This window comes from Strix aluco, chromosome 13 (assembly GCF_031877795.1).
Source record: "Strix aluco isolate bStrAlu1 chromosome 13, bStrAlu1.hap1, whole genome shotgun sequence".
NCBI classification, from domain to species: domain Eukaryota; kingdom Metazoa; phylum Chordata; class Aves; order Strigiformes; family Strigidae; genus Strix; species Strix aluco.
The window spans coordinates 6,715,813-6,741,133 of NC_133943.1; the positions used below are offsets into that span (position 1 = coordinate 6,715,813).

The 25,321-nt window shown below is 57.1% G+C and overlaps 1 protein-coding gene across 3 annotated transcripts in view; it reads right to left on the minus strand.

Moving 5' to 3' along the window:
- Window positions 1–25,321, minus strand: part of CAMK2A (calcium/calmodulin dependent protein kinase II alpha) — a 36,561-nt gene that overhangs the window by 5,286 nt on the left and 5,954 nt on the right. Inside the window, exons 2-18 of one of the 3 annotated variants that reach the window (XM_074838264.1) lie at window positions 25,043–25,137; window positions 20,695–20,754; window positions 16,727–16,781; window positions 16,336–16,401; window positions 14,814–14,886; window positions 14,346–14,448; window positions 13,721–13,804; window positions 13,072–13,166; window positions 12,532–12,654; window positions 11,655–11,738; window positions 10,242–10,284; window positions 8,378–8,418; window positions 4,060–4,092; window positions 2,922–2,970; window positions 1,533–1,608; window positions 629–723; window positions 35–263 (exon numbers count right to left, since the gene is read on the minus strand). In XM_074838264.1, the coding sequence (XP_074694365.1) occupies window positions 35–263; window positions 629–723; window positions 1,533–1,608; window positions 2,922–2,970; window positions 4,060–4,092; window positions 8,378–8,418; window positions 10,242–10,284; window positions 11,655–11,738; window positions 12,532–12,654; window positions 13,072–13,166; window positions 13,721–13,804; window positions 14,346–14,448; window positions 14,814–14,886; window positions 16,336–16,401; window positions 16,727–16,781; window positions 20,695–20,754; window positions 25,043–25,137 (1,404 nt within the window). Of the gene's footprint in view, window positions 1–25; window positions 264–628; window positions 724–1,532; window positions 1,609–2,921; window positions 2,971–4,059; window positions 4,093–8,377; window positions 8,419–10,241; window positions 10,285–11,654; window positions 11,739–12,531; window positions 12,655–13,071; window positions 13,167–13,720; window positions 13,805–14,345; window positions 14,449–14,813; window positions 14,887–16,335; window positions 16,402–16,726; window positions 16,782–20,694; window positions 20,755–25,042; window positions 25,138–25,321 lie in introns of all 3 variants that reach the window. The other 2 variants (XM_074838263.1, XM_074838265.1) reach the window with 2 other exon arrangements.

Genomic DNA, 25,321 nt, shown 5'->3' on the forward strand with positions numbered 1-25,321 from the left:
CCCTGCCCCATCCCCGGAGCCTCACAGGGCTTACTGCGGTAGGACGGAGGGCGCGCCAGATCTGTGGAAGTGGACGATTTGCCATTTGCCATCCCGGCGGTGCCAGATGCGGGTCTCCTCGGACTGGGCAGTGCGAGGGATCCCTCCCGCGTCCACGTACTGTGTGATGCGGATGTAGGCGATGCAGGCAGACTCGTCTCCCATCAGGTGGATGTGGGGGTTCAGGATCGTCGTGTGCACAGGCTTGCTGTTCCGGGACCACACTGTAGAGAGGACAAGCACAAGTGGCTTTAGGCAGGGGAAGGAGTTTTGGTGGCTCTTGCCCAGGGTGGCAGCAATGTGGGAAGGGGAGATGCTTGGGTTAGGCTCTCTGCTTGGAGGGGCTGAGTAAATGCTACATGGGTGGGTTCAGGATGGATCCACCTAGAAAGCAGCTAATCAAACAACTCTTCTGCATACAGCCCAGCCCCAGGCTTGATTCACCTTCTGCTGGGATCTTCCAGATCAGCCAGAGGCAATCCCAAAGCCACCCTTATCCTCCTCTCTCCAGCAAGCTGATGGAGATCAAGACACAGCCGGGCCCATGGGAGGTGGAAAGGGTCCCTTGGCAGGTAAGGGGGCTGCTTACGGTTTTCAAAGTAGAATCGGTGGAAATCCAGGCCTTCCACGAGGTTTCCCAGAGCCTCGGGCTCGAAGGCAGTCATCCCAGGGTCGCACATCTTCCTGGGGAAGCAGAAAGGGGAGACAGAAGGGAGAGGTTATCTCACTGCTTCCACCACGAGAGCCTGCAAAACCCAAATAGCTCATGCTCAGGATAACTCCCTCAGCCTGAGCCTGAGGAGCCTCTGCACCAGCAAGTAATTCAAGCAGAAATCTGACCTCATCCCTGCACTCTGCATGAAGCCCACCCTACCTCGCCTCCAGTCCACTGACTGCAGCCAGGACTCCAATGAGTCAGGCTGAATTCTCCATCAGTCACCATCTTCAATTAAACCTCCCAAAACACTGCCATCTTCATCATAAGAGAGAAAAACAGCAGGGGGAAACTCATATTCTCTGCTCTGTATCAAAATTCTCTGAGGCAGGGATGAAGACCTGCACTTGCTCAGATATCACTAATTAAATAGGCCCCGGACACAGAAGTGTACTCTGAAGAGCATCAGCACAGTGAGTAGAAAGCTTCCAAGCAGCCTGTGGCAATCTGGATATAATGGATACCATGGATGCAATGTTCCTTCTTCCACCATAAATCACACTTACAGTTATTCATCTTTCTGCAAACCAGAAAATGGGCTCATCCATGATAATGAGACCAGAGATATGTTGTCATCTTAGTGTGAGAGAAGCATCAGGTTTGGAAAATGATGTCCCTTGCTTCTCTTGGATGGTCTCCATGCCCCACCATCATGTCAACCTGGTCACCCTGCCCTGGGCAGCAGTAAAACCTCCAAGGATGTATTGTCGTGGTGAGAGCACCCGCTCCAGGAGGCTGAGCCCTCACCCCGGCCCAAACCCACGCTGGGGACACTCACGTGTAGGACTCAAAGTCGCCATTGCTTATTGCTTCGATCAGCTGCTCTGTGACTTTAATGATTTCTTGCTTCCGTACTGTTGGTTTAAAGATAAAAAGAAAATAAAAGGAGAAAACAGACCAGAAGTGCTGGTGTTGCAATATCAGTGAGATATCTTTTTCTCATTAGAAACAGACCACAGGACATTGGGAGACATTGGAAACTGTCCAGGGGAAAAACAGAAGAGCAGCTTGGGAGAGAGATGTGGGGAAGGGCTCTTCACCTCCAGAGAGGAAAGACCCCGAAAGTCAGGACAAAACTGAAAAACCCTGTATTTTCCTAAAGAGCAAAAGGGTTAATCACCGAGTGGTGAGTTGCCCTGGGCCCAGAAGTTGACACAGGTTGATCTTGGCTGCAAAGCCTTGCCAAGCTGGGACCTTCTACCCTGTGAACTCACAGCAGGCGCCAGCCAGAGCAAACTGGACCAAAGATGGTCTCACCTCTCTCTGAGATGGGAGAAGAGGGTCTCAGCTGGGAGGACAGGTGGGTGACGTGGGCAACCATCCCAGGAGGAACAAGGAGGGACCCCGTGAAGGGCATGGCACTGTGCGGGTGCTGCCAGGGACTCCGAGCGCTGCCAGATTATCTGGGAAGGGACTGAGCTGTGAGAGCAGGCTTGGCTTCCTGGGATGCAGAAGGAGCTGTCAGAGGTAACCCCACGCTTATTAACAAGGCTCTGCTTCAAATGCAAATCGTTGTCATGTTTGACTTAATTTTTTTTTGTATTGTGGCTAATAAAATGAGAGGGATCACATTCCCGAGAGTCATTCAGAAAGGAGGAGAGGGACCCCCATCACTTGCTGAGCACCACCTGCCTCCACATCTGCTCTCAGGGAGTCCTTCCTCAGGAGGACAAGTGTCACATTAACTCTCACATCAGGCCAAAGTCCATCTTGCTTTGTGCTGAGATCGCTTCGTCCAGAGACTTTACAAATTAGCACTGATAAATTATTCCCTGGGTTATTCTTAGAAAGCTGGCTCTGGCAGGCGGGCGGGAGGGAGGCAGGGATTTCCTCTGGAGGCTTTTCCCAAAGGGCCATTTATTTTGGAGGAGCGGGCAGCCGGGCTGCTATCTCTGCAGATTTCTGCCATTTCCATGCCTGCTTTCAGGGAACATGCCTGGTTTTGGGAGCTCCCCCATTCCTCGCCAACAGTGCCCCAGCTGCTTGTGGCAGTGACCTAGCAGTGAAAGCACCTAAGGAGTTAAAGCAACTTCTGAAGGGCCCTGAGGCAGCTCAGTGGTGGTGGGTTTTGCCGTAGCCAGTATCTCATTAGGGGTGGCCAGACTAACAACCCCACGGCACCCCTCCGAAACAGCCTGCCCACCTCCCCGCGTGCCCCCGCCGGTACCTTTGGTGTCTTCATCCTCGATGGTGGTGTTGGTGCTCTCCGACGATTCCTGAGCAAAGAACAGAAAGGAGAGACAGGACGGTGAGAGGGGTCTTTGCCCTGCGCCAGACGGAGCTTGTGTGTTCGACAGCCCCCCGAGTCTGACCCCACAGCGCTTGACTGTGCCAACGGACAGAAACCAAGGAAAACGCCAGCAGGTCCAACCCGTCCTCAACCACAGCTCTAGGGCAGCACTGGCAGAGCCCTCCCTGACCTCCACTCCTTGTAGCCAAGGGCACAAGAGCTGGGCTGTGGAGGGTCTCGTAGGAACGGCGCTGCCTTTCCTACCGACACCTGTGGGGACAGAGATGGGGGCAGGTCCGGGGGGTTTGGTGGGTTCCTAGGAGCATTGCCGGAAGGGCAGGGAGAGGGGCTGTGCAGGGGTGGAAGACACCATGTTGACTGTACGATAAAGAGAGAGATGTACAAATTAAACAGCGAGGAGGAGCTGGGATGAGAAAGAGGGGACTGTGCAGGAGTGAGAGAGACCACACTGACCGCAGAGTAGGGAGAGAAATGTACAATAAAACAGAGTGCTTCCAAGACCCACATGGACCACTGAAGGCTGAGACACAGCTCTTTCAAGAAACAGCTGAGCACTACACAGATTTGGGGGGGAGGGGGGTACTGACCCCCTGTCTCTCTCCAGGAGCCCCATCAAGGCGACTCTGCTAGCGGAGCTAGAGCAATGGCTCTGCTAGCTCTTCCCAGCAGAGCCTTGCTTATGTATTACCCATAATACCCCGATGTAGGTTGGCAAGGTGTCCCATGACCATACAGTCCCCGCAGAGGCATGGAAGGTGTTTCTCCAAGGCTCCTTGGACCGATGCAGCCTGCAGACCTGAGTCAGGAGAACTGGGAGAAACGGCATGAGAACCCATCAGCAAGAACCAGGGCTGGCTTCCCACCAGCTGGTGGCCAGCAAGTGCCTGCACCAACCCTGCTAATGGGGTTTGTGGGTGATACGGCTTTGAGGATGTTCCCTCCAACCCCAGTGTCCCTTCTTCCCTACCCCGAGGTAACTTCCAAAAACGGGGAAAGCTGGAACATGTGGAGAGGCCCAGCAATATCGGCATTGAGGAAGACGAAGGACACTCACCATTAACTGAACGCTGGAACTGGACTTTCTTTTCTGGAAAAACAAGGAGAAGAGATGGAACAGGAAGAGACACAGAGTGAGAAAGGCTGAGAGCGGCACGTGAGAGGCAGCAGCTCCTGAGCCACCCTTCGTGGTCCTCGTGGAGGGGCAAACGAAAGGTGCAGGCTGGCAACCTGGTGCTCCTGTAGGGACGTGCCGCTGGCTGCGGTGCTGGTGGTGCCGTGCCAGCTCCCTCCCCTCCTTCCTGCTGGCACCTTTCTCTCCTGACCTGCCACAATCTCTGGTGTTGCTCATCCCAAGGACCTGGCTAGTCCAAAAGGGACTCCTCTAGGAGTCAGTGACCACTCTGGCAGCTTTGTGACCAAGCCAGCAAGCTCACAGGAAGAGTTGGACACTGAAAAGCTAAGGCAGCTCCACCATCTGTATAGTCCTGCACCCAGTGTGAATGCCATAGTGACGTTTACAGACTCTGGAGTTGTTCTAGGTGCATCTGGCCATGCTGCTGACTAGTGCAGAGGCACTCAGTTAGCTTTGAACCTAGACCAGTACTAAGTTGGCTGGTTTAAATCCAGCATGGCTATTGCTACTGGACCCTGCAAGGCAGGCACACCATGTGGGAAGCTGTCCTGAGAACAGCTCCAATGCTTTAAATCAGGACAAGTCTCCTCCAAAGAGAAGCCTTACGCATTCACATATTTACCTCCATCCTTGACCTCTACCACTAGGCTTTAAGGCTTTTGGGTTGGATGACCCCATAGCCATGTTTCTGCTTGCAATCCCAAACTACTTATGGACTCTCCTTCCTTGCTGTTTTCTTCTCCCCGTCTCCATCTTTAATCTAGCCAAGAGAGGGGGACGTGCATGCTGGCCTCCTGCCCTTTCTCCACCTCCAGCTCCCAGGGGATGAATCACAGCAGGCGACAGGGAACACCAGTGCGCAGGAATCAGAAGCTGCAGTGCCAAATAACAAAGTGTTTTACCAGTGTATTTAACGAGGCACCGGCTCTGCCTGCCCTGCAGATGGAAAAGCTGCACACACAGTGCAAATCTCTTGGAAGAGTCCATGAAGTGACCCGTTAGGGTGCGTGGGGGGGCTGCAGTGTCAAAACTGCTGATATCCATTCCTCCTCATAACTCCTTTCACACCCTAACTGGCTCCCACCAGCATCATCACTAAGTTTCCCCCTCTGCCAGTGCAGGTCTCCCCTCCCTCACTAGGTCCTATGTTAATCCTCACCCCTCCTTCACTGAAACAACAGATGTCCTAAAGGGCAGAGTGAGCTGTGGTATTTCAGGAGGAAATTCATGGGAAATGGAGCTGTCGGAGCTGGGCTGTCTGCAGGAAGGGCTGACAGCTTCTGCTACCCAAGGACATGAGACGGGGCAGTAAACTGCAGAAATTTCAGACGCAACAGAATGCAACATAAAGCAGTGACCGCGTCGAGTCTGGACATACAGTAACAGGATGCAACACGGGGCAGTGAGCTCATTAATTTAGGACGGGACAGGATGCAACATGGGGCAGTGATTTCATTAGTTTACAATGCGACGAGATGTGACACTACACAGGGCAGTGAAGGTATTACAGCTGCTGGGACCAGAAGACCTCCCACAGACCCCAGAGCTGGGCTCGAGGGGGATTTTTGGTCCTGTAAATGCTTTTCATAGGGGAAGAACCTCCTCAGGAAGGTGAGTTTTGAGCTCTCTGAGCCTGGGCTAGCACCATCCTGATGCTGGAGGGCTGTGCGGGCAGGCTGGGGGGCAACACCAGCTACCTGCTGCCCACCTGCATAGCTCTGGGCAGGAACGGCAGGGCTGGGTGCCTGGGACCTGCCTGCTGTCATGGGGACGGTCAGTCCAGCAGGTTTCTCCAAATGGGGACCCAACTCTTCTGACAATGAACCACACCACATGGCCTGACTTACAGCCCTGCTCTGAGCAGGCGGGACTGTTCCCACCTTCCCACCCACCCAAGGCAGGTTTCCAGGTTCTTGCCTCATTTTTCCAACAAGATGGAGAGAGATGAATGCCACCCGGTGATGCTCTGGCACTTGCCAGATGCCCATGGTGGCCACTAAAGCTTTGCCCGGAGCACCCAGCCTCCCTGTGCCCCTGTGAGAGGGTTATGCTGCAAGTCCCCCTAGGCTGAGAAGGGGAATGAGAGGTGGGAATGGTAACACTGATGGTGGCCAACACAAGCAACCTGTTGGGAATGAGCCTTCCTCTACTTTGTCTTCTCCTCCTCTACCTTCCTGGCCATCTAGCCAGGCTGTCTTACCTCCACCTGTTGGAAAGGGGGTGATAGAAAAGCAAACTCATTTTCCAGAGCTCGTACACCCTCTTGAGCTCAGTGTTGGCTGGTAGACTGCACTCAGGATAAGCCTCACTCACTGCTCCCTGCTCACCAGCAAAGGGCTGAGGACTGGGGATACAAACCAGCCTCTCTGATCCCACTCTGAAACCAGACCTTCCTTGCTGAGCTTCAGTGATAGGCCAGAAAGCTCTTTACCCAAACTAGCTATTTTGCTATGACAGCAAGTGACCCTCTTCCCAGCATAATGTCCACCCTCAAAGCCACTTTGAAGACCAAGAGGGAGCATCATTAGGAAGCTGGGCTTGCAAATGGTCTTCTACCACCACATCATCTGTGTGATTCTAGAGATTAAATTCAAGGCTGTCCCTTTCGGCTGGAAAATCAGATTCAGGACTGTGCCTGATGAAGCCTCTCCATCCTCCAGTCTCGCCTTTTACAGCTTAAAACCACATCTCCTGATTGCTCTCACCTGTGCTCCAGCAAGTCACACCAAGTCAGCTCTATGTGCGGTGTCACTTCTCAGGTGACTCCCAGAAGCAGCTGGGACCTCAGAGCAGCAGAGGACAGGCCAGCAGTGGCTGGCAGATGGGTTGCTGTGACTCCCATGGGACCTGTCCCCTCTGTGCCAGCACTGTTGTCCAAAACTAGCAATCACATCCACAGTGACATCCACATGACACCATGGCCCAAAGCAACGTCCTCTCATCGCAATGCAGGCCATCAGCTTCATGTTGCAGAATAATGCTGCATGGCCAGAATGGTCTTTTGTGCAGCTGAGCCCAGGTTTGAAGGGTTGTGCATGGTCTGAAACCTTGCAGGCTTGGCCTGTCCCAGCCACTGGGTCTGGAAGAAGTGAGAGAAAGACAAGCCATCCCCAGACCTCTGGCTCCTCTGACCATTTGGACTGAGGAGGGAGGAAGCCAGCTGAGGGCTCTGCTCTTCCAAAACCTTGCGCCCCTCACAGCCCGACAGCTGGGTCCCTATGAAAGGGCCAGAGGAAGAAGAGCAGCCGTGCTGCAGTCAGGCTTCCAAAGCTCTGCCTGACACCTTGCACCTTGCCCTGCGATGGGAGATGCGATCACACCAGCTCTCCCCTGCTGAGTGATCACCTGTATTCATGAAGGGAACTGGTAAGGAGAGAAAGACCCTCACATGGGCCATTCTTTCCTGCAGGAGGGGTTTGACAGATCTCGCTAACCACGGCTAACCACCACATCTTCATATCATCAGAAGAAGCCGCTCGGCAGCAGGATTTTGCTGCTTCCAGGAGCCACCCTGTCCTGGAGAAGAGCTGTGGCCCCACCTCAGAGAGGCAGGTGAACTTCAGAGCTCTGCAGACTGAGAAACAAGGTCCTCCAAGCCCCAGCTTGTTTTTAGAGCATCACCAAGCCATTTGCTCTGTCAAGCATCACCAAGTTTGTTTGCTTTGTCTGTGCTGGGCACAGGGGGCCAGCAGTGCTGCCGAGAGGGTTAGAGGCACCCATGTGTCACCCAGCAGCACACCAGCCCTTGGGGATGGGATGGGACAGGAGCTGGGGGATGAGCCCAGCCCCACCAGCCACAGCAGGATGCGTGCTTGGGCAAGTGGAAGATGCAGCCACATATCTCATCAGATGGCTGCTGCCAGGCTGAAGCCACGGCTCTGGGCTGCAAAGCTGCCTCCCCTTGTCCCCTGTCCCCTCTCCTGGTCCAGCCTCTCCCCCACACTGGATGCAGCAAGGGGCAAGCACATTTTTTAGGCAGTGAAACAGCAGCAAATTCCCCCCTCGCACCCCTCCAGCACCAGCCCGCTCCCTTTGCTCGCCGCCCTGCAAAGCCTCCTCTGCACTGCCTGTCCTGGCAGGAGTTGAGCTGGTGGCACGGGGACACACTGGGACAGCCGGGCCAACAGCTGCCCTTTAAAGTGCAGGGTGTCGCGGGGACCACCGGCACAGCACGGAGACCCCCACCGCCACCCCAGCAGTGGAGGGGCAGGCGGGAGAGGGTGGCGGGGTGGGGGCTTACCTTCACGCCATCATTCTTCTTGTTGCCACCGCTTTTGCCTCCTGGAGAGAGGAGGAAGGAGGTTAGGAGAGCCAGGCAGGGCACCAAGACCAGGAGGCCGAGGATCAGCAGCATGGTGCCAGGCAGCAGAGCAGCAAGACCCCGTGGGACCAGCCGGTGGGTTTTGTCCCCTCTCCAGCGACCCCCAGTACAGCCCCTGGGAGCTCAGGGGCGACCTTGCCGGTACTGTCCTGTCCTACCCCGGCGGCTCTCGGCCGGGGGCATGACCCGTCTCCTAACGTCACGCTGAGTCCTCGGGGTGGCTCGGAGGGGGCCAACAGGGCTGTTTGGCGGCAGGCGGGCTCCGGCCGGGGGGTGCTGGCGACCGAGCACGGCGCAGCAGTGTGGTGGAATGGGCTGCCCGCCTGCTGCCCTCTAATTTTAGCCCCATGCTGCCGGGATCATGTGCTGCCGGCCCGCCGGCCCGACAGCTGCAGCCCACATTTTGACAATGATGAAAAGCAGACGCCTTCCCCAGTGCCCACCTACCGCTGTCAGCACTGCCCCAGCCCCCCGGGCTGCGCAAGCCACCCCGCTCCCCCTGCACCCCCAAAGTAGGGCGGGATCAGTGGGGCTCAGCCCCACGCAGGACCCCATCTCCCACCAGCCCCACTGTGCTCCGGAGAGCCCCTGGGCTGTGCGTGGGACAGGCAAAGCTACAAAGATGCTTTTGAATTTCCTGCCCTTTGATGCTTCGTGTCTGCTGCGTCTCCCGGCGCGGGGCCTGACACCGGATCCCCCCAGCTGTTGGACTCCTCCAGCCCCGCCACACGGTGCCCACAAGTGCTAAATGTGTCAGCACGATCCCCCCACGACAAATGCAGATACCAACCCTGGCCACAGCCTCTCCCCTGGCACCTGGCTGGGCCAGCAGCCCCCGTCTCCCCCCCTGCCCACCTGCTACACCTGACTCCTGGGGCGCCTCAGTGAAGCACCCCAAAACACCCATCTAACACCAAACAGCTGCCACCAGCCCACTGAACTGGTGTGCTGGGCTTGGCTGGCTTGTCCCACCCCTGCGGCACCTCTGCTGGGGCCATCTCCAGCACTGGAGGTGACAGCAAGCGGACGAGCTCTGCAGTCTCCCGGCACCTTCTTGGTTCCATGCCTGGGAATCGCCAGGACCCGCTGATCCTTGCCTGTGAAATCCCAGCTGCAAGGCTTGCTCCAAGGCAGCAGGGTGTCCCCAGAGAGGACAGCTCTTGGCAAGGGCACTGGGGCAGTGGGGCTTGTGGCTGCACCAAGACCTCTCCCTGTGCACTGGCTGGGCTGTCATGCTCTGGCCATGCTCCTGTGTCTCTGTGTGGCCCTTGGGACGTAGGGAGGAGAGCGGGGGGCCCTGAAGGATCAGCACCCTCCTGCTGGGAGAGACGCCTAAGAGACTCTGCTGCAATCTGGCTGCAGTGGCACCCAGGGAACTTTCCAACATCTTCCTGGTGCGGAGGATGCTCTCTCCGAGCCACAAACATCTCCAAGGAGGACACAAAACCAGCTGCCTTGAGCCCTGGCTGCCTGCAGCACCCGCATCCCCACGCTGGCACAAGCCAGATGGTTGGGTGCACACAAACCCCAAAACCCTGAACCTCTGGGGACCGCTGCACCTCAGCCAGACACCTTTTCTCTTGCATCCCAAGCCAGCAGCCAGCCTGGAGGTGCCAGATGAGCTGGCCTGGACCACCACCCAATGCCACCCATCCCTAGAGGCACCAGGCTGCAACCTCAGCCCCCTGTGACACCCGAGGCAACGACGGCTCTCCAGAGACCCTATGGGTTTGCCCTGGGCACCCTGTAAGACATGGAGATGAGCCCTGGTGACAGCACCTACCGGAGAAGTTCCTGGTGGCCAGCATGGTGGTGAGGATGGCTCCCTGAAAGACACAGAAGGCAGAAGGAAAGGGCGTGCTGGGCCCCAGCCCCCCACACCCCTGCCACTCCCCCCAGCCCTGGGGAAGGAAATCCCTGCTTGTCACCTGTCCCCTGGCCACCTCGCTGGAAGGAAACTGGCCCACGAGCTGATATTCTCCTCCTGCCATCAAAAGCAAGCCCTTGGTACCCGACTCCATATCCCCAACACCAGGGCGTTGGGTTGCATTCTCTGAAACAGCCTTCCCTTCAAGATTAAAGGGATATTAAATATCCCCGGGGCACATTTTGGTCTCGTTCTACCCTGCCCTAGATGTAGCACGACTCCACTGACCGGGGCCAGCAGCTGGCGGCAAGGGGAGCCACCGGGAGCGGAACTGGATTTAATTGCAATTAAAGCCGTGCCAGCTAAGAGCGGCAGGGCAGGGATTTTTCATGGGAGCCACACAAAGATCACCACCGCAAAATAACATTCATAAAAATGCTTCCCCTCTGACTCTACTAACTAGTTGCTCAGCATGTAATGAGATTACTTTGGACTAATTGCTTACAGTAATGGATTACTATTTTGAAGTGTATGCCTGAACTAATTTGATTACTTGTCTAGCTGAAAAGTAATAATAGTTCATATCCAGTTTCTTTTTTTGATAATCTTGTTAGTAGCCTGCAGCTGTACTGCTCTGTGCCACATTGCAGTCAGGCCTGGAGTGCTGATGACTCTGCAGCACAGACCCGCACTGTCCCATTCTGCCTCCAGCTCTGGAGGAGGCATTGCGATTTCCAGAGCCCGTTCCCAGTGCTGCGCTGCCAGCTGAGGCTGAGCAGCACCCGGGAGATGGGTGCTTCATGGAGGTGCTCCAGCTCGACAGCGAAGCCTGGGGAGATGGTGATTTCTGAGGAGGTCCAGGCTGTGGCACAGGCAGCATCCAAGAAGGGGAAGCCTGTGGGGCTGCTGGTGTTAGTGAGCCAGAGCTTTTTCCCTGTCTAAGGATCACTTTGTCCCTTGGCTGCAAAGTGGCTTGGTCATCAGGCAAAGGGGTCTCGCGTGCCTCAGATCCACGCCCTGCCTCAAAGAGGAGCTTTCTTGACACTGATTCCAGTGGGACAGTCCTCACCCCAGCATCCAGGGCAGCTGTGTGACTCAGTGCTTTCCTTCACCCTGGCTTTCTTCTAAGCACTTGGGAACCCCCCAGGCAGATGCAGCCACCACCCCACTTGGTCTATTTTCCCTTCTTCACAACGGGGATCCCCAAACGTCTGTCTCTCCCATACCACTGACCCAGAGACGCCACCCTGTCCTTTCCCACATGGGGAACAAAGCCACCAATGACCTGATCATGCATTTTGTGGACAGCTTGGAGAGTTTGAGAGTTACCTTCAGCTTCCTCCGGGCATTGAATTTCTTCAGACAGTCCACCGTCTCCTGCCTGTGCATGCATGATGCCACGGTGGCACGGTGCTGGGAGGAGAGAGACCCAGCTCAGAGCAGGCACCGAGGGGGAAAGGGCTCCCCCCGCCCCACTGTCACCCGCAGGCACACGTGTGTGGACTCCTGCAGCCATGGCACGGGGCAGAGCTGCCTACAGCAGCAGCAGCAGCAGATAAAACTTTAATAGGCAGCGGGAGATTGCTGCTCTGGAGTCAGCAGGATCTGCTCTGGCAGTGGGGGAGTTTGCAGGGAGAGCTGGCTGCCCCCTGAGTTAACCCCTTGACTGACCAGCCATGTTTAGCAGTGTGCTCAGGGTTTGTACATGGCATGGGGTCCCAGGGTTAAGCCCGTGGACTCCTCCTGCCTTTAGGAGCCGATTCAGAGTGAGAACCGACAGCCGGAGCAGCAGGGTGCAGCGAGAGGTGCAAGGGGATTGCTGGTGGGGTGTATGGATAAACATGAGCCTGCCCAAACCATCCCTGAGGAAACACCCCCCACCCCCCGCCACCGCCAGCGCAGCGTGACACCAAGAAACCAGCCTGTCCCCACCAGGGCTGGGAACATGTGTGTTCCTCTCATCACCAGCTCCCTTAGGACATGCTGTTTGCATTCACACTCGGCTTTTCTCTGCTGTAAAGCCTCAGGGGAAAGGCTGCTCTGAGAGCACTGGGAGGAACCATGCCAGGAAACCATCTTCCCAGGATGGGGAAAAGAGCCAGACAGCATGTTTGATAACACATGCTCCCCAGTGAGATGTTCCCCCCTTGCAAACCCCCACATCTCTAGACCTTCAACCCTAACCAGTGAGTGCCACCAAACTCACCGATATCCAGGGGTGCTTCAGAGCCTCCGCTGCCGTGATGCGCTTGGACGGGTTTATGGTCAACATCTTGTTGATGAGATCTTTTGCTTCAGGAGTCACCGTGTCCCACTCAGGGGAGGGGAACTGCCAAAGCAAAGGGATCAGGGTGAGAGATTGCAGGGAGCATTAGAAGGAGCAGAAGCACCTTTGCACTTGGGCTGGTTCTGCAACCTTTTGCTCCTGCCCATGAGACAGGTTGGAGAGACAGTAGCAACTGGAAAGAGCTGCCAGCTGCAAAACTGGAGGGCAGGGGTGGAGGGAGAAAGGTGGGAGGCCCAGGACAAGATCTATCTGTCCTGCAAAGTGGATCTGAAACATGCCAGTGTGAGCACCTGGGCATGGCAGCTTGACCAACCCTCTGTGACCAGAGCAGAGGAAAGAAACTTGCTCCCATCTGCCTGAATTTGTCCTGGTTGCTCTTCTGGGGCAGCAGACTGCAAGGCAGGGACAGCGGGAGAGAGGGGAGACCGTGAAAGGGAGGAGCAAGACAAACCCACTCACATCATAAGCCCCAGCCTTGATCTGCTGGTAAAGTCGGTGCTGGTCTTCATCCCAAAAGGGCGGGTACCCGACCAGCAGGATGTAGAGGATGACGCCTGCCCAGGAGAGGAAAAGAGTGATCAGTGAGAGAGTTCATTGCTGGAGGTATGAGCAGACCCAGCCCAGGGACTGGCCCAACTCAAGCAGAGAAACTGAGAAATTAGGGAAATGGGAGGATTTTCTCCCTGATTAAAAAGCAAAAGGCTCGCTGGTGGGTCCAGCTCCATGCTCCAGACATACGTGGCTCTGGCAGCCACCACACACAGCCTCAACTGGGTGCCCCATCAGGGCTCCCCTGCGGCTGCGGATACACGAGGCACTGCCCGACTCCACCAGCACTGCAGGGCAAAGGAGCATCTCCCCTGCCTGGGGGGGGTTGGGTGCATAACAGGGGGGGATGATCCTTCAGAGGAGGGTGCCACTGGACTGGGAAGGAGGGTGTTGCTCTGGGTACAGCCCAGGGTAATGTGCCACCTCTCAGGTAAATCCTCCACCCTGACCTCACCGAGACATGTCCAGTGACTGCGACTTGGGACACGCTGCATGGACAGCCTGGCTCATCCCATGCAGCCCAACTCAGCCCATTCCCAGCATTTCAGCCCCGACTTACCGCAAGCCCACAGGTCCACAGCTTTGCCATAGGGATCCTTCCGGAGCACCTCGGGGGACAGGTATCCCGGGGTGCCAGCGAAACCTGGGACAGACAGCCCATCACACACCACATCCCTGCACAGCTCACCTGGTGCCCAGCCAGCTGCCATGAGAGCCCTGGCCCTGGCACACACCGAGCTGGCAGGACAGGCACCCTCCCTCCAGAAACCTCTGTATCTCCCAAGAGCAGAGCAAAGAGCAAGAGCCAGTGACAGCAGTCAAACCCCAGGATGGTGCAGAAGGCTGGAGTGCTCTGCTGTGCACCTACAGCACTTGCAAGAGGCTTTCCTCCCCTGGGTCTGCTCCTGCCACTGGCTTGTCCAGCTCACCAGGGCATCTCGGTGGCTCACCGACTCCCTGTGGAGCTGTTTGCCTGTGCCCTGCATCAATACCGGCCTGTTTCCAGGGGCACAGCTGGAGCCATCAAACTCTTCCTCAGTCACTGTGCTTCCTAGGCTGGTGCTGCCGAGGTGCTCCCGTAACCCGAGGTTCAGGTCCTGGGGATATGTGTCCCTCCTGGAGCCCACCCTGACCAAACATGCTGAGGGCTGGAGGATGCCCCACCTCGAGCCAGTCCTACTCACCAAACCATGCTTGTTGGTCCCCCTCCACCTCGATGGCAAGGCCAAAGTCAGCCAGCTTGACGGCAGCGCCCTTCAGCTTGGATGCCAGCAGCAGGTTCTCGGGCTGCAGGAAGAGACAGGGCTTGGAGAGGAGCGAAAGCCCTCTGGGGGCTCTGCTGTCATGGGGGGGCTTCCCAGCACAGCATTGAGGAAGATCAGGGCTCTGGATGTGCTCCCCAACTGTTTTGTCCTGTTACACACAGCTCCTTAGAGAACCATGGACTACAAGGACCTCTCTATACACTCTCCCTTGTGTCATTTCACCCCAGAGCTGATCTTTGATCTGTGGCTTCCCAAGAGCTCCTACGCGGCATTGCTCCCCGCTGTGTTTCAGCTGCCCTGGAGGACACTGGGCATTGCTCCACAGGGTTTTGCATCGCAGATGGGGTCCCCACGTCCTCCTACAGGCCCTTCCCCTGCAGCTCCTACCTTCAGATCCCGGTGGACCACCCCCATCTGGTGGCAGTGCAGGACGGCCTCCAGGATCTGCTGGATGCAGTGGCTGCGGGAGAGAGGAGAAACCTCACAGAAAGTGGCCAGCAAGGCAGAGTTTCCTCAGACCCTTCTACTCAGCTGCATTTCACATTCCCTGCCCCTCTCCCCATCACACTTTCCACCCGCAGCCCTACAGCACAGCTCAGCATCCCCCTGCACCGAAATCCACACACCCATGGAGACCTGTCGCAGTGAGCAGGAGCATGGGAGCTACGACTGAGGCCATGGGGTCCCCACAGAAGTAACACTGAGGGATGAGCTGGCGAGCAGCAGTGGAGTCTCAATGCCAGCCCAGATTTGGTCTCCAAACCCAGGCAGAGCAGATGTGCTCCTCAGATGCAGAGCTAACCTTCGCTTCAGCCCCATTTCCTTGGCCTCCTCTAACGCAAGTGACTCTTACTGTGTCTGTTTGCTTTATCTCTAGTTCATTAAACCCCAGCTCAGCTGCATGCATGAGAAAGGAAGGGAAAAAGACTGAGGCGATGATCACTTCTGCTCCAAAACAGCTGTGTGCAAGGCAGAAGGTCTTTATTTACATGTATTTTATTTCATTTGTATGACACCAGTAAGTGGATGGGTTGTAAGTTGATTCAGTGTGGGCACTCCATTAAATGAGATTGTTTTCTGCCTAGAAATAAGGAATATTTCCATGCAGAGAGAGGTAGCATAGAGCTTACCGCTCACTTGGACGTTTGTACGGGCTATGCTTATCCTGGGGACAAAGCCAAGAGGCACAGTGATATCTGGAGACTGGAGAGGGCCAAATCATGTCCCCTCAAAAAAAATTAGGCTAGTGCTGTCCCCTGGCCGAGCTGCAAGGACCAAAGAGGTGGCTGAAGCAGTACCCAGTCCCCTGCCTCTGCCGCAGGGTACCTGGAAAGTGCCAGCGGGAGTGTGGGAGGGAGCGGAGCTCCAGCACATCCTCCCACCCAGCCTGTCTTGACTGCTCCTCCTTAGTGCTTTCAAGTGGTAAATGCCAGAGAAACGCTTGCAAATGACTGTAATGCAGCTGCAAGGGGAAAGGGTGAGGACTGCGACGTGTCTGTACTATCACGCTCCTGGCTGGGACACCAGCCTGATGCTGGGCTTCCTCCCTGCCAGTCCAGGGAGCCCCAATACCTAATTCTTTTACAGAGAGGTCGGCTGTGGGCTATGCCATCAGCCCGGGGAAGGAGGAGCGATGGCTGGGGACCAGCCCTCTGGTAACACATGCACATCTTGGCACAGGAGCCGAGTGAGTTAAAAAGTTAAAAAGAGCTCTTTTTTTTTTTTTTATGGTTGCACTATGCATATGTTTTATGAGTACGCGCTGCAGAGCGGCTGTAAAACACCTCCCAGCATGAAAGAAGCTTATGCTGCAGAAAGCCAGATGCATAGGATCCTGGGAGGGAGCAGCTCAAGGGATGAAGGGGACAACTGCTGACCCCTCCATGGCCCGGCGTGTGTCCGTGCTCACCTGGCATCCGCTTCACTGTAGTACTCCCTGGCCACAATGTCCTCAAAGAGCTCCCCACCAGTGACCCTGCAAGAACATGGCGGGAATCAGGCTCTGCCATCTCACGTGAGGGAGCTGGATTGATTTACAGCACACCCAGCCCTGGCAAACCCCCACAAAATGTTGCCGTGTCATGCTCGAGGGGGGAGCATTGGGGATGCAAGGCAGGGATCTGCCCTCTGCCCAGCTTGGAGGACCCACGCTTGGTTCAAACCCAGCCTGCGGGAAGGGCTTGGGTGAGGTGGAGGATGGGGAAAAGGTCAGAGGGGCTGCGGGGGTGCAGGGTGCATCGCCCCGGGGTGGAAGCATGCAGCTGCTGGTGGATTAAGAGATGCATTTAACCATTACTCACAGGTCAAATATCAGGTAGTGGTGGCCCTCTTCGGAGATGCTGTCGTGGAGCCTCACTGTGGCAGAGACAGAAGGGTTACGGAGTACGCCTGGATCTCACCCTGCTCCCCGGGAACGCCTTTGCTCCCCTTTGGGCAGAGGCAGGAGCTGGGGAAGGGCAGAGCGGGGCTATCCCTCCTCCCTCCTCCTCTTGTTATTGCTGCTGGCTGGGTGTGGGGGGGTCCCTGCTCAAGAGGGGACCGCAGCCAAGGCCCCAGCCTTGGGGAGTGGTGCAAGGCTCAAAGGTCAGATCCAAATCAGGGACTGCCCGGGGCTGATGCCTGGCCGGGGTCCCGAGCAGCTGCTGGGCCTATCTTGGGCACTGGGCAGGCTGCAGGGATGGGTGCCCCCAGTCCTCTGCCCCATCAGGAGAGGTGCCCGGGCACAGGGAGAGCTCAGCCAGGGTGCTGGGCTGCCAGCCCTGGCACCGACGGGGCTTTTTTTATTTTCTGCTTGTGACCTTCCTTTTCTCCTTGGGAGGTCTCGGGTTGGGGATATCCAGGAATCACTGTGGGATGAGTTTCCTTCAGAGGAAGCGCTCTCCCTGTCTCTTCCCACAGGGCTGGCATCTCATCCTGCTCATCACACTGAGGGGCACCCGCTCCCCTCAGGTGCCAACCTGCCCCCCTGCAGCTGGGCTCCGGTTATTGAGGCTCAGATCCCTGCTCACAGCTTAGCAGGCAGATGTGCAGTGAGGGGACAGGCACAGAAACAGGTAGGATGTATAAATAAAGACTGGTCCAGCATCCTCTGGCCCCCACATTTTGTTCTGATTTCCTTGAGACTGTAAATATTTAACCCTTCCTCTCTGCTCACCTGTTTTCAGCCCAATACAGCTTTCAACATCTTTGAGATCTTTGGAAACCAGGGAGGAAAAGGAAACATTCAAGTGAATGATTTTGTGGGAATTTTTGCTTCCAGCCCATTTTGCTGCAGCTAAATCAGCTGAGCCCTGTATGGAAACATCCTCCAGACTTGAGTCTGAGCCGGAGGAGATAACAAGCTCCAATATCTAGTGCAGACGCTGCGCTGCATCGCTCTTATCTCCCAGGCCAGCAAACATCACTGTGCTGGTCCTACCCCTCCCTCCAAGCTCAGCAGGCAGATCCAACCACCGCCAAGAGCAAGCTGCCAGCAGCATCGCCTCGCCCTGGCCTGGGCAAGGGGCAGAGGGGGTCTGTTAAGCTGGATGGCACCTTTCCTCTTGGTCTCTCTCATGGTCTTGTCTAGTGACACAGTTTTCTCATCTCACTCCCTGGTCATCCTTCCCCACTGCTGGTCTCCATAGACAATCCCTGCGCTCTGACACCAGTGTCTGCTCCCTGTTTTTCTCTGACACATGATCCCAGCTTTTCTGCCTTCCTCTGCTGTAAGAAGCACATTTCCTCCCGTTTCATCTCACCCGAGAGGGATTGGGGGTATTGTGCATGGGATCCTGCAGAAGCCAAACTGTTCAAAGGGGGATTAGGTGAGTTTGGTGTGGATAGGGCCAGCGTAACTATAAGCAGATGGTCCGGATACATCCCCTGCTTGGGGAAGTCCCAGTGCCTGTGGCTGCCAGGAGCCGAGAAGGTATAAGAAGGATCAGCCGTTCCAAATATAGTCTGGTTCTGCAAGTATCTGTTACTGACCATAGTCAGAAAGAGCTGCACCAGCCAAACCACTCCAGCTCAGTGCCAAGAGCCCAGGCAGGACCAGGACACAGCTGATGATGGGTACCTGGAGTCAAAACTCCAGGGCTGGGTGTAGCCAAAGTTTCCCCGATAAAGCAAGACTTCCCTGCAAGGACTCACAACTCTGGGAAATGGCAGCTCTCCCTCATACATCGCCCGGTGCTGTGGATCTGCTGCAAGGTCGTGGGGACCTGGACCTGCCCTCGACTCCCCGTTCGTGTCTTTCTGGGCAAGCCTCTCCTGCAGGCATGGTGCAAAGCACAGGTTGGTTCCTCCAGGATCGCAGCGCAGCATTCCCATGGGAGAGGGAATGACCTACCCCGGCTGCAGGGAGCGAGCGAGCGGCCAGCAAAGCCCCTGGGCAGCTGGGATGCTTCTCCCAGGGAGGGATGGAGAGAGGTTTTCTGCCTCGCCTTCCCCATGCCCCCGGCAGCCGCTGGTCTGCAGCGGCACAGCTCGTTCCAGCGCCTGGGTGGGTAATTAGCCGGCTTGTGCCGCATGCAAGGGAAGCTGCGAGCCTGAGTTTCCAGGCAGCAGGAACAGTGGGGGGGTGAGGGTGTGGGGTGGGGGGGTGGAGAAGAGCCTCCTGGGTATAAATAGCAGTGAGATTGGGCTCATTAGGCTCTCATGCCGTTAACCCTTTCCAGCCCTATGCAGCAGGGTTGCTCGAAGCCCACCATCTCTGCCGGTCACGGCCAAACAGCGAGGTGTAGTGCAGGGATAGGGGAAAAAGCACAGGGGGGCTGGACTGCAGGACAAGGTGTCTTCTGTCCCCAGAGACCCCACCAGCCCCACGGGCAGGTGATGGAGAGGGAAGGGAGGAAGACAGAGGTAGGGAAAAGCTGGAGAGAGACTGGGAGCCTGGGGAGCTTTGGCTGCATGGCCCAGCTACTGTGCTGCAAGTCATCCTGGGGTGGATTCCACCGTTTTTAGCATTTCTTGCCATTCACACACCTTACAGCATGTTTCCTTCGGGTGTCAGCAATCCCCACATCTATTTTGGTGCAGAGGAAAGGCCCCAGCTGACGCTCTGACCGGGGAGGGGGGGCTGGACTCCCCGCCGGAACCCCGGCAGGGCAGCCCCCGTGTGAGGCATCGGTGCTGCCAGAGCAGAGACAGAAGGAAGGATGGTGGCCAGATTCTGCAGCATCCAGCACCCCGGCAATGCAGGGGAGACCTGTCACACAGCCGTGTGCCTGAGACAGATGGAGGCTGACAGGCTTTTTCTGAACTGAAATATTTATGGGGCAGAAGCTGCGTGGCTGGTCCCAGTGGCCCCAGGTCCGGCTCCCTGGATCTGCTGCAGCGGTTCCCTGGGGAAGGACGGATCCAGGCCACCCGGAGCAGCCAGGGGGCCAGGGACAAGCTCAGCCAAAGGGGAAACCTCCCAGCTGCCGGCTGAGGGATGAGAGGGCTGCAGAGCTCCTGTCCTACCCCCAGATGCTTTTCCAAAAGCTGCAGGATCCCACCGGGGTTGGCACATCCCGGGGTGCAGCAGAGGGGAGAGGGGTTTCATCGCTGCTCCCACTGCTGGACCATCCCTGGGAACCAGCAGCCTGCATCAGCATCACTCTCAAGGCTGGGGTTTGGGTTTTTTTTTACTGCAGTTTTTTCTCCTCCTCTCTCTCTCTCCTTCTGGCCTATTTTTGTCTTTTGCAGGGGCTCGGGAGTTTTCCTGAAACAGCTTTTCCGAAGGAGGCTACTTTCAGATGGACGGTCGGTGGGAAAGTCTTCGCTTCCCCCCGCCATCGCTCCTCCTACACGCCCTGCGCTGCTGCTGCTGCTCGGAGCTGCAGCCGCTTTTTGGAGCATGCAGAGGAATACAGCACCCGGGTGGGGGGAGAGGAGTAAAAATAGTCCCTTGCAGCCTACTGGGGCCCTGCTTCTCCCTGAGGGAGCTATGGCCAAGTGGGTTAGCTAGGACCTGCTTCAATACCCCCGTGCTTGGTAGAGGTCTTTCTTCCCATGACCCCATTTGAAGATGCTGCCTCCCGTGAGGAAGAAGAGGGATGGCTCTGCAGATCAACAGGGCAGGCTGCTGCCAAGCCCCTTCTCTATCTCCGGGATGGTGGCTGGCATGCAAGGGAAGGACAAACAGCCCGTGCTGCTGCAGGCAGGGCTGAATCATTGATGGGGACCCCCCAGCCCCAACGGGCCACGGGCGGGCAGGTGGGCAGCAGAGCCAGGGACAAAGCACAGGCAGATTTGCCTGGCTCTTCCTTCACCTGGCACATGGCAAAGAGAGGGGCACGCTTACCGATGTTGGGGTGCTTCAGGAGGCGGCAGATCCGAGCTTCTCGTTCCAGCTTCTGGTGATCTGAAAGAGGCAACAGCCCTAAATTAGGGTCTGGGGAAGGGAATAAACTGCTCTCAGCTCCTGCCACGCTCTCCTGGAGGAGCTGCTGGCATGGGAAATCTGGGGGAACAGAGCAGCTGGCAAGGGGCAAACCTGTCTTTTTTTTTTTGCTAAAGAATAACGGGTTTGGGAACACATTCAGCACTGGGGCCTGAGAGATGTTATTGCAGCACGGATGTAGCCCCCAGCCAAGCCCCCAGGCACCAGTGCCATGGGCAGTCCTGGGCTCTGGATGAGGCCTCACCCTCCTCCCTCCCTTCTCTTTGCTGAACGAGCCCCCATCACCTCCCAGAAATCCCAGAGCTGCCTGAATTATTACTGCCAGCAGCGCCTGCTTGGTTTTCTCTTATTCAGCCAAGCACAGGCAATCAGCAGGGACATTTCTGGCCCTGAATGGTACAATTTGAACAGTCAAAGACAGAGCTGACCAGCAATGAGATGTCAAGCTGAAACAGGGCTATCTGCTCCACCCCCCTCTCCACTCCCAGCTGTTTCACATCAGGTCTTTGCTCTCCTACATTGCAAAACCCTGGCTCTGAAAATTTGCTTTGCTCCGGTGCCCATCTCCAAACAGGAGACACAGGTCTCCCTCCCCAGCTGTTCCCAGGCTGGGGGATACAAGACATCGTAGCTCTGGGCAAAGCGAGTTGAGCTGAGCCAAAAGAATGAATTTTCAAATAATTTTGATTTTTTTTTTCCCTTGCTTCTGCACTTTTCTGCCTCCTTATACCTGGCCCAGCCACCCTGCATGGAGGTGCCTTGTCTGGAGGCATTTTGTGCTAGTAGGAACCCAGCAGCCGGGAGAAGCGATGATATAATTAGGGCTGTTCGTCTCTCAGTGCTATCGCTGTTACCTTGCAGGTTCACACCCCAGAGTCTCGCTCTGCATCAAACCAAACCTGGGTGTCTCCAACCGCTGAGATGTGAAGGCGGTACAGCCCCTTCCCTCTGGGGGCTGGAGCCTTCCCCCAGGGCTCAGTATCACCCATCCAGTGACTGCGGGGCTCGGTGTGGGCGAGTCACCCCAGGGCTTGGGGCGAGTTTTGCAGCCTGTACTGGGCTCTGCGAGCTGAAGGCTGGGACAGCCTCAGCATCCTCGTTCAGGTCCCCACGGCATTTCCCCAATGGGTGACAACCTTCCCAGGGTGGGATGGGGCAACAGGGAGAGGTCAGGGTTTAGGCTGTTGCTTTTTGCAACCAAAATCCATTGTGGGGTGGAGGACAGGGATGGGATGGAGAAACAGAGTGGCCAGTGGGGCAAGCACTTCTCTGGGAAACAGAGGAGCTGCTTTCTGCCCCCTCTTCTGCTCCTGCCTGACAGTGATCATAGGTGAGTCACTGATTGTCACTCTCTGCCTCAGTTTCCTCATCTGCAGGCTGGTGGCTGGGGCCAAATGGCCCACGGGGAAGCCCAGCATTGCTGGTGTCCAGTAAAGCTCCTTTGCTTGCTTAGAAGAGGCCAGAGATCACAGGAAAGGGCAGGGAATGTGACCCCAAGTACAGAGTGAGTCCCAACACCCTCTGTGTGTCTGTACGCTGCTGCCAGCCGAGCCTTTGGCTGCACAGGGGTGAGCGTGGCCACTGGTGGGGGGCAGGAGGTTGCCCCATCCCTTCCCTGCCACCAGCCACCCAACTCGGCTCCAGCTCCCCGCTGAGCCACCACAGCAGCAGCATTGTGCGGCTCCCCCAGCCACTTCCCCCCTCTTTGTACCCTCGCAATCTGTTGCCACCAAAACGCCTGCGAAGGCAAAAGCCCAGCACAGGCGGCTTGGCGGGGAATGCCGGGAGGCTGGTGGGGTTTGATAAACCACAAACAGAATGGGGAGGGGGTGGGAGACCAGCGAAAACCAGGTGAAATGGAAAATGGATGAGGGAGTTTAAAGGGAGGGCAGAGATGGGTGCGATCACCTGGTAGGAAAGGTCCTGGGGGTGCGTGGCCATCGCTCCCCTGGTACCACGGGCTCAGCTGCGAAATGCAAGGGGAAGAGCTGCCTGAAATGAGCCACCCACCGCCCAGGGAGCGAAGGCAGCCTGTGCTCTGGGGGCTTTGCTCTTTCTAAGCCTGCGTGGGTCCTGCTCAGGCTGAGCTTCCCGGCCGTGAATGCACAGCAAGGACAGGCTGGGCATGGGGGCACCCAGACACCTCCGGGTCTGCAGCTTCCTCTGAGCATCATGTGGGTACAACTCCTGCACGGGGCCACAGGCTGGCAGGGGACCCCCCCACTTGCGCAAATCTCCATGACAGGGCTCGCAGGGGCTTTGCATGTGGGTGCGATGGCTGTGCCAGAGCAGTGGGGCCGAGGGGCAGACAGACAGAAGGACAAAGGGGCAGGGGGATGTCCCTCAGGCAGAGGGGCCCTACTGAGCTTGTGGGGGCAGATGCCGTGGGTCAGAGCATCCACTCCTCCACATGGTACAGCACATCCACCGGGCACAGAAGTGCTGCTGGGGACAGTGAGCCACGGCCGCAGCCACTTGCCTACCCCACAAACCCAGCTGCTGCCTGGACCCAAAACCCGTTTCTCCTCCAAAAACGCCAGTTTCTCTCCTGCTGGCTCCCCATGTTAGCAGCCGGGAGGATGTCTCAACATCCATGGGGATGTTTTGCAGCTCCTCTCACCTCCTCCTCTCCTCCCTGCACACCTGCCCTCCTGCCCTTTGCGGGTGACATAGCCAGTGACACATCCCCGTGGGACAGAGGCTCCTCGTGCCCCTTTGGGGATTGCTCCCAGCCTGGGGAAGCACCATCCCCCATGCTAGCATTGCAGAAACGGGGGTTTCAAGACTGTTAGCAAAAGCAGCTGGTGATTTCAGCTGGCAGAGCAGGGAAAATAACCCCGGCGGGGTCTCTCCAGGGGACAGACGGACACAGCCGCTGCAGGGACAGAGCAAACCCCAGAAGAGGATGGAGACGGGCAAACTGCCGGAGCGGGCGAGCAGAGGCAGGAGGGAGCAGAGGGAAGGCTGCTCAGTCTGCTCCTCCAGGCAGCCCTGCAAACCGGGAGGTGTTTGCTGCCCACCCCGCTGTCAGCAGGCAGGAGCCGAGGGCCGAGGCCAGCACCCCACATCCTGCCCCAGCCTGGGAGTCTTCGGCCTCGGAGGAAGGGAATGGTCTGCATCCCTGAGGAGGGGCAGGAGCAGCTCTGGGGGGAGCTGGGGGGGCTCAGTGTCAGTGCTGTGCTGCTTTGGCAGCGCTGCAGGAGGGAGATTGCAAAGCACTGGTTTAATTTGAGGTCAGAAAGGAGTTTGTCACCGTTTTCTGCATTTCAGTTTTGCCTTCAGAGGTGAGCAGTGGCATCAGGGAGAGAAACCAAGGGAGGGAGTTAATTAAACCCTCCCGGCAGGGTGCTCGCTCCTGGCACCCATCCTGCGCTCCCTGACGCACCCAGCCAGGAGGAGCTGGAGCCGGGGACACAGCAGCTGCTCTCCCATCCTCTCCGTCCTCCTCATTGCAGCTCCTCTGCCAGATGCCTGGGGGCAGAGGGGTCCCTGCCTCAGGGCACGGGCTGGCTGAAGCTTTTCTGGGCTCGCTCAGCTCAGCCTTGCCTCGAGGAACAGCCAGGACAGACCTGCCAGCACCTCTTCCAGCAGCAAAGCAGCCAACGTGCTCCACCGGTGTGATTAATTAGATGGCAGCGAGGGGTGAGAGCCCATCTCCAGGTAGAAATGAAATCAAGCTCCATCTTGAAGGACCTTCCCTTTCCATTGATGTAGGTACATGAGTAGGGGAACCTGCAGCCCCTGAAAGTGGGGTTGGGGGGTGTCAGTGGGGGCCCTCTCAGAGAAGGTGACGCTCCCAAAATAACTGTGCTACCAAGCGCCTGAGGCTGGCAGCAGTTTGACTTGTTGCAAGGCTGTAACCATTATTTTGCCACAACATGGCATGCAGGGTGGTGGTGGGGGTCTCAGGGAGAGAAATAGGGTCCTGCGGCTCCCTGGGCAGGTTGGGGTCTGGGATCCCCCCAGAGCCCTGGCACAGCTGGGCTGTGGGTACATCCCTGCAATCGGATGGATGTGGTGAGCAGCCACCTAGACGTCTCCTCCAGACGTTTGCCCCATCCATCAAGAAGCAAAGCGTGTACTGCAGTGGAGACAGGGTGGGATAAGGGGGTCCCCCACTGCACATCAAATACCCCCCACATCACTGCACATCAAAGGCATCATCCCAGAACCGTGCAGAGGGGATGAACTCCCCGCTCTGCAAACCCTGCTCGCCTCTCGCCTCCCCAAAAATACCCCCAGCACCTACCTCGAGCAGACAGCTTCTTGGTGTTGATGATCTTGGCTGCATACTCTTGTCCTGCCAACACCTTCACGCATCTCCGGACGATGGAGAAAGCGCCCCTGGAAAGACAAGAAGCCGGAGGGAGAAGTGAAGGGCATGGCTCAGCCCTGATGTGCCGGCGGGGTGAGGGGCAGCCACAGGGATGGGGCTGGGGCTGGGTGCTGGCTGGGGAAGGGGCTTGGCGGGCTCTCCATTGCCCGCCCTGCACCACTGTCCTTGGGGAATGATGGGGACAAGCACAGG